This window comes from Gopherus evgoodei, chromosome 12 (genome assembly GCF_007399415.2).
Source record: "Gopherus evgoodei ecotype Sinaloan lineage chromosome 12, rGopEvg1_v1.p, whole genome shotgun sequence".
Taxonomy (NCBI): Eukaryota; Metazoa; Chordata; order Testudines; family Testudinidae; genus Gopherus; species Gopherus evgoodei.
The window spans coordinates 44,203,266-44,211,195 of record NC_044333.1 but is presented as its reverse complement, the minus strand read 5'-3'; the positions used below and the strand labels follow the sequence as shown (position 1 = coordinate 44,211,195).

General features: G+C 45.2%; 1 protein-coding gene across 4 annotated transcripts in view; it reads right to left on the bottom strand.

Moving 5' to 3' along the window:
* Positions 1-5,343: 5,343 nt before the first annotated feature.
* ADAT1 (adenosine deaminase tRNA specific 1) overlaps positions 5,344-7,930 on the bottom strand; it is a 38,381-nt gene continuing 35,794 nt past the window's right edge. For all 4 annotated transcript variants that reach the window (XM_030582107.1, XM_030582106.1, XM_030582105.1 and 1 more), the window contains one exon: positions 5,344-5,928. In XM_030582107.1, the coding sequence (XP_030437967.1) occupies positions 5,796-5,928 (133 nt within the window). In that variant the 3' untranslated portion in view covers positions 5,344-5,795. The remainder of the gene's footprint in view (positions 5,929-7,930) is intronic.

Sequence of the window (7,930 nt, the reverse complement as noted above, 5' to 3'; positions counted from 1 at the left end):
AGGAAGAGAACTGGCCAGAACCAGGGAGAAGATAGGTACCCACTGTATGTGGGCAGGGCCAGGACCCCAGACCAGCAGCGGGCTGAGCGGGTCTGGCAGCCGAGATCCCGGCTGGCAGGAGCCAGCGGATGGAACCCCTGAGCGGCAGTGGGCTGAGCTACTCAGCCCGCTGCCGGTCTGGGGTCCTGGCTGCCAGCCCCACACAGCCCGCTGGCGGTCTGGGGTTCTGGCTGCCGGACCCTTGCCAGCCAGGGTCCTGGCCACAGGCCCCGCTCAGTCCACTGCCAGCCTAGGTGAACAGAATCCCAGACCAGCAGTGGGCTGAGTGGGCCAGCAGTGTAAGATCAACATTTTAATTTAATTTTAAATGAAGCTTCTTAAACATTTTGAAAACCTTGTTTATTTTACAATACAACACTAGTTTAGTTATACAATATATAGACTTATAGAGAGACCTTCTAGAAACATTAAAATGTATTACCAGCACGCAAATCCTTAAATTAGAGTGAATAAATGAAGACTCGGCACAGCACTTGTGAAAGGTTGCTGACCCCTGGTGTAGCATGTGCTCCCTGCATCTGAAAAAGTGCTCTTAATCAATAAGCCTTTCATTAGTTCAGTGCTGTAGCAGTTAAGGTCCTGTCGTCATTTCCACTGTGAACCCTCTTTGTTCATGAGTTAACACTCATCTATGTTTGTTTTGGGCAGAAACTTGGCATAGCAAGGCTCTGCCTGGAGGGACTTTCTGGTCCTTGTTATCAAAACTTGGAAGGAAGAAAATACAATTAGCTGCTTTTTTTTGTATCCTTTACCATTATAAAGGAGTTTTGTATCCTTTAAACTGAAACACTGCACCATTTGTCCATAGGCAGCCTAGTTAGGACATAAATTGAAGCAGATGATTATATAATTCAGAAACATGATTCACTGGTTTATCACTTAGCCCTCCCTGAAAATTTTAAATACATCCTACTAATACACAGGCACAGCTACCCAGACCTTGACAGGAATAAGCTTTAACCACAATAACATGACAGGCTGAAATGACTCTGGAATTTCCTTCATGAATATCTGAAAAACAAGTGATGACTTTATTTCTTCTAACATTAGCTCATACATTACTGGCCAGTCTAGACTCAGCAGCCCGGAGTCATGCAGAAAGAACTGCACAAGAAAGACTGCAGCAAAGGAATGAGACAGGGCTCCATAAAGGTCCTTTTATATTGTATCAAGAGGTGGATACATGTAGGTTGGCAGCACACCAGAACGAGTGATTTTTTTCTTACTGCACATCCCTGCTTTTGGTAGAACCATTCTCACTTATAAAATGGAAAAAAATGACTGAGCCAGGATGTTTGACTCCCATGACTCCTTTCCCCATCCCCTTCCCTCTTTTAACCCTTCAGTATTGGCAGTGGCAACTCAGCTTATGCGCTGGAGAATGCAGAAAAGGTGTAAAACAAGAACTTTTTCAGAGACTTACTTCAAGCCCCATCCTCTCCCTCACGCCTGGGGCTCTTCTCTCCACCCTGTTCGCCCCTTTGCCAGGGTCTCCCATGCCAGGAACTGTGTGCGCCTCTATTCCCTACTTCCCCCATTCTCCCCTGCCAACAGGGGCTGTCCCATCTTCCCATGTTACATGCACTGTATACACTCCCTTCCCTGGGTTCCCTATGCCCTGCTGAGGTTGTATGCATCCCCCAATTCCCCAAAATGCCAGGGGTTCTGTGTGCACATATTCCATTCCTCCTCCCACTTATTCGCCATTCTTTCCTTTCTATTTCAGGATGTCAACATTTTAAACTGTATTGGCAGGATAGACAGTACTGAGGGTGCTGTTATGGGGAAATGTCGTCATGGTTCTCTTAACTGGTTCTGTGAGCTATAGCTAATTAGAGAAGCGTTAAGCTGATAGCTCTGTTAACCAAATGCCACAAGACTCTGTCCCCCTCCCCTTTGTCACCAAAATCAGTAGGGATCTATCCCCCAGCCTCAACAAATTACCTAAAATTTTGGAGCTGATTGGATGTGATGTTCAACCTTTTTTTTCCTCATGAAAGAGAGAAATGCCATTCAATTGAGTGACAAGGGATATGAGGGTATATCTTTTATTAGACCAACTTCTGTTGGTGAAAGAAACGAGCTTCCAAGTTCCTCTTTCACCAACAGAAGTTGATCTAATAAAAGATACTCCCTCATCCCCCTTGTCTCTAATATCCTGGGACCAACATTCCTGCAACAACACTGCAAACACTAAATTGTGTATAAGGCTTCACAAGCTCAGCCACAGAGTCTTTCAAGTGCTGTTTTGTTTGGTGTTTTAATTCTTGCCCTCTGGCGTGGGTTCACTAACAACTCATCTAGGCTGCAGCATGTCTGACTCTCTCATTGTCCCCAGGCGCGGCACCAGGGTTTCTGACGCCCTAGGCGGACGGCCATTTCGCCGTCCCCCACAGCCCCGGTGGACCTACCGCAGTGATGCTGGCAGGCGGTCCACTGGTCTAAAGGCTCCGGTGGACCTGCTGCAGGCGTGACTGCGGTAGGTCCGCCGGAGCCTTTAGACCAGCGCACCGTCCGCTGAAATGACTGCGGCAGCTCCACTGGAGCCTTTCCAGCAGCGGACCGTCCGCCGGCATGACTGCGGTAGGTCCACCGGGCCTGTGTGCCGCCTCCCCGGCAAAATAGCGCCCCCCAAAAATTCTGGCGCCCTAGGCCATTGCCTAGGTCGCCTAAATGGTAGCGCCGGCCCTGATTGTCCCCATCCCAAAAGTGAGGTTAATGATACTGAGCAGAAGCCTCAAAGCTGTTGGCTCCCCCTGCCACACCTTAGTAGAAGCAGGCACACTAGCTCATTGTACAAAGGCACAAGGAAACATCCCAGAGCCAATCGCCCTGTGAATAGCCAGGCTGAAAGCTTAGGAAAGAGTTAAAAAATCCTACATGTCCCAAATGCTGATCTAAAAGCTAGACTGGCTGCAGTATAACTAGCCTTATACAAATTGTTCTAACATTACAGCTGGAGAGGAAATGGAAACATTCCAGTCTGGTTTGCAGGTTCACTGGAGACCTTGTTTATGAATAACAAAGGGGGAAACAAGCACATTCAGAAGATCTGGTTTACGCTGGCTACAGGGTATCTCACAAGACTTTAGGAAAGGGAGGAGGTAATGAGTTTGAAAATATACTGGTTCGTTTTTATATTTGTATATTATAGTGCACTAACTGCTAAGCCCTGCTGCTTCTCCATCTCAAGCAACCATACCCTCTTCCCAGGTGCTTCACATTCCTGCAGTTCACCCCAACCCCAAAATATACTGGGATCTGGCTTGACCTCCAGCTGCTGGTTCCTTACACAAGTTCTAGATATCAGCTTCTTTACCCCTACACTGGCTCAGTTCTTTAAAGAGGGGCTGGGATGTTGATGCTGGTTATGAAAAGTTTGGGAGGAGACAGATTAGACTCTGGCTGTCTCCTCCTCCAGCTTTATCACTGCCTACAGGAAACCATAATTTAGCCACTGTATGAACCAAAAGGATTGTCAAGGAAGGCAATAGGCTTAGCTCCACTTCTCCCTCCTATGCATTAGAGCAGGACACAGCTGCCATTTCTCTGCTCAAGTGTTTTTGTAAAATGTAGGCTACAGCAGGACAGACGTCTGAGAGAACAGTGCCTCTTGGGTGATTATATAATCTCAGCCTAAGGCTTAAGGAAGAAAATATGTCCATGTGAACTGTCAGCTCCCCAGATGGAAGAATCTGGGTGGACCACACACTTCTAGTTTGACTAAGCCATTTTCCACCAGTCTTAGACTGTTCTGCCATCCTGATGTCATCTAGTAATATTTTCCTTGGACCCATATATTAAAACAAAGCCTGTCAGGGACTGTATGTATACTGCTACCAGAAGCCTCTCCAGCTTCTACCAGGCTCAATTAACACATGGCATAAGCCAAATGGTAAGATTGTAACATGAGGCCCTTACTGATACAAATCAAGATCTGTTTTCCCAAGGAGGAAGGGTTAATGAAAGGCTTGGGTGTCTCAGTGTTAGTATTTGTCATGTATCTGTTGGCTTAGACTTCTTAGTGTCTTATCTGACTGAAAATCGTTTTTAACTGAAAGGCGGCATCCTTTCTGCTCTCTGATTCAGATTTTTTTAAAAACCTTCCCTACTGTGAAATGCCCAGGCTTTTATGGAACGATCTGGATATAAAAAAAATAAAATGACTGATTAAAAGCCCCATTTTTACCCAACTCACCAAATTCTCTCTCATCGGTAGGGTGACTGGATACCTTGGTCCTCTGGGATTGGTCTTGGCCTGGACATATGAAAGAACAGATAGTGCCAAACCAACAGGTTTGGGTGCTTTATCTCTTCCGCAGCAGAAGGGAAAGCTGGCGTGTCACCTCTTCCTACTTTCATCTCCCTTGTCGAGGAGATCAGAGTTTGTAGAAGATGGATCAGGAATTCCCCATCTCTCATGCTGTGATAAATGAAGGGGTGCGGGGGGGGGGAGGCGCTCCCTTTTATGGACACCCAACCAGCCAGCTAGCTATAAAATCCCTCTGAGTAGCTGTTCTCTACTTGCTTTACCTGTAAAGAGTTAAAAAGTCCACAGGTAAAAAGAAAGGAGTGGGCACCTGACCAAAAGAGCCAATGGGATGGCTAGAACTTTTAAAAATTGAAACAAGACTCCCCTTTGTTGTCTGTGGTGGTTCTCCAGAGAGAGGAGACATACAGTTGCAATGCTATCAGCTGCTTTAAGCCAGGTATGAGAAATCATCAGATCATACCTATAATACTTATTTGAAACCACCCAAATATGTAAGTAGATCAGAAAATGTTTACAAAGATGTGGTTAGGGTTATTTCCTTCAATTTTGTAAGGCTTGCGGATCTTCTCTATGCTAACTGCAAATGCTTTTGTTTGCTTGTAACTTTTAAGCTGAACTCTCAAGAAAGCTATTTTGGGTGCTTAATTTTTGGAAGTGCTCCTTTAAAATCTAGCATAAGCTTAAGTTCCAGATGTATTTTTTTCTTTTTTGTTTTTAATAAAATTTACCTTTTTTAAGAACAGAATTGGATCTTTGGTGTCCTAAGAGGTTTGTGCATATGCTGTTTAATTAGCTGGTGGCAACAGCTAACTTCCTTTGTTATTTTTCCTCAGCTCTTCCCCCAGAGGGGGAGTGAAAGGGCTTGAGAGTACCTCACAGGCAGGAATTCCCAAGTGCTCCTTCCTGGATCAAGGGTTTTTTTTTTAATTTGGGTGGTGGCAGCGTTTACCAAGCCAAGGTCAGAGAAAAGCTGTAACCTTGGGAGTGTAATACAAGCCTGGAGTGGCAAGTATTAATTTTTAAAATCCTTGCGGGCCCCCACCTTCTGCACTTGAAGTGCCAGAATGGGGATTCAGCCTTGACATATGCCATGGTACATGCAGCTCAGAAGTGACCACCCAAGCCCACTGGGGTCTAATTTATATTTCATAAAGAATGACATAAACAAGCAGCCATAACAAGTTCCCTTTTCTATCCCCCTCCCTCAGAGCTCAGACTCAGATTTTTAAAGGTGTTGAGGTGTTGCTGTGCTCAGCCTAAATCCCACGCTCCCTTGGAGAATGGGATTTAGTCGCCTAAGTCAGTGAGTCACTGCAATGACTCAAATCCCTTTAAACAGCTGGGCCTTAGAGACAACGGGCTGCCTTCAAGTGACAGCCAGAATTTGGCCCACATTCTAAAGTAACATCTCCCACTCTGTGTCTGAAGGCTCCATCAATGCTGGGCTCACACAGCTGCCATTTTATGTAAACTGCAGGTAATCCTTGGTATTCTTGACCCAGGCTCCTAGGGCCTGGCTACGCAGCACTTTCCAAGCTTCTTGATAGTTTGCTGCAGCTTCCTTGTACTCCCAGTAGGTCTCCAACTTCTTCTCCCTGATAGGAAATGCACCACAACAATGGAGAGATGTCAGTTTTCTTATTAACAGGAGGTTACCTTTCCTTATTGAACAAACACCCAACCCTGGGAGAGGCCAGTCTGCACTGCACTGACTTCTCTTCCTGCCACACTTGGCAAACAGGCAGGCATATAAATACTAATCTGAAAAATGGAAAGAGGTGAAAAGGCCTACTGCCATCCTACCTCAGACCCATGGACCTAACAGACAGACTAGGCCTCTATTGGCTAATTATATCCTCCTCCCTAAGGATACTATTGGTGGTGGTACCACTGTGACGGCTGCATTTCAGAGGGCAGGAAGGGGATCCTTGGATATAATCTGTGATTCTGTAAAGCACTCAGCTACTTGGGAAAAAGCGTTTTGTAAATCAAAACAAGATAATTTTCCCTCTGTTGATACTCACACCTTCTTGCCAACTGTTGGGAATAGGCCACATCCACTCTGACTGAACTGACCTCGTTAGCACTGACCCCCCATTTGGTAAGGCAACTCCTATCTTTTCATGTGCTGTAATATATATACGTGCCTACTGTATTTTTCACTCCATGCATCTGATGAACTGGGTTTTAGCCCACCAAAGCTTATGCCCAAATGTGTTAATCTCAAAGGTGCCACAAGGACTCCTCGTTGTTTATGTAAATCAGTGTTATATGAGAAATGCTTACATGATCAGCAGGCAAGAAAAGAGATGATCTATTCTCCTGCAGCCCCAGGCAAATCTCTGAAAAAATCTGACACATTGGCACGTGCATATATTCAACACCTACTCTTCTCCACAACACAAAAGCCACACCTTTGATCCATTATTCAGTTTCAAACTTTACTTTCAAGTCTTCATCCATACTTGAGATCACAAATCTAGTTGGACACTGTACCACAAGGACATTTTGATTAAAAAATTAGAACTATACTAAATAAATGCAATTTACATAAGTGGATTCAAAACTGGCTGACAGACCTTCAAAACCTAATTGTTAATAGGGAATTGCCCTCAAATTGGGGTGCATCCCCTTCAGGAATCTGGTTCTGGGCCTGTTTATCTAATATCTTTATCAATGCTCTGGAAGAAAATATAAAATCATTGCTAGTACAGGTGCTAGACTGCTGAAGCAATAAATAATGATGAAGACAGAGCAGTCATACAGAATGATCTCGTCTGCTTGGTAAAACGGACCCATTCAAACAAAATGCAAGGTTATGAATCTAGGGACAAAAAATGCAGGCCATACCTACAGAATGGGGGAAGAATACTCTGGAAAGAAGAAGTGACAGTGTGAGAGTGCAGGGGTACTATGCTTGTTAACTTCAGCTAAGCTTCCCCCTCCTCTTGCATTTGTGCTTGTGTTTAACCAAAAGTTTACATGCAAGCCAAAGGACTAAGCCCACCAGCCATGATGGAAGATACCTATGCTGCCATATCCCCAAGGCCTCATGCCCTGCAATTTAAAGGAATTAATAATCAGAGTCCGTGGAACAAACAAGCTCTCCACAGGAGATGTGTTGCAATTAAACACAGTGTGCATACAGATCCGCCAGGTAAGAGGGGAAGAGAAAGGAGAGTACAGTTGAAGAGATAGGTGAACCAGGATGGCATGGAGTCCCAAAGACCAAGAAGTAGATAGGGAGGACGGACTGATCAATCATCATAAGTAGCAGAAAGACCTGGGAACGGACAAGGGACCCATGGACTTGGCCCAGAGGAGGCAGTTGGTGACTTTGGAAAAAGATGTGTCAATGGAGTAAAGGGGGAAGATTGCAAGGGATCAAGAAGAGAATCAGAGAAATGAAGGCAGGAACTTAGGAGGCAAAGTGAGGAGGAGGAAGAGAAGATGGACTGATGGCTGTAAGACAGTGGAGTCTAGGGAGCGTAAGGTAGGGGATAACAAGATTCACTTGAACGCAGAAGAAAAGGAGTTGTTGAGGCAGACAGATGGGATTGGTGAGAAAGGCAGTAAACAAATGAGAGTAAGGAGGGA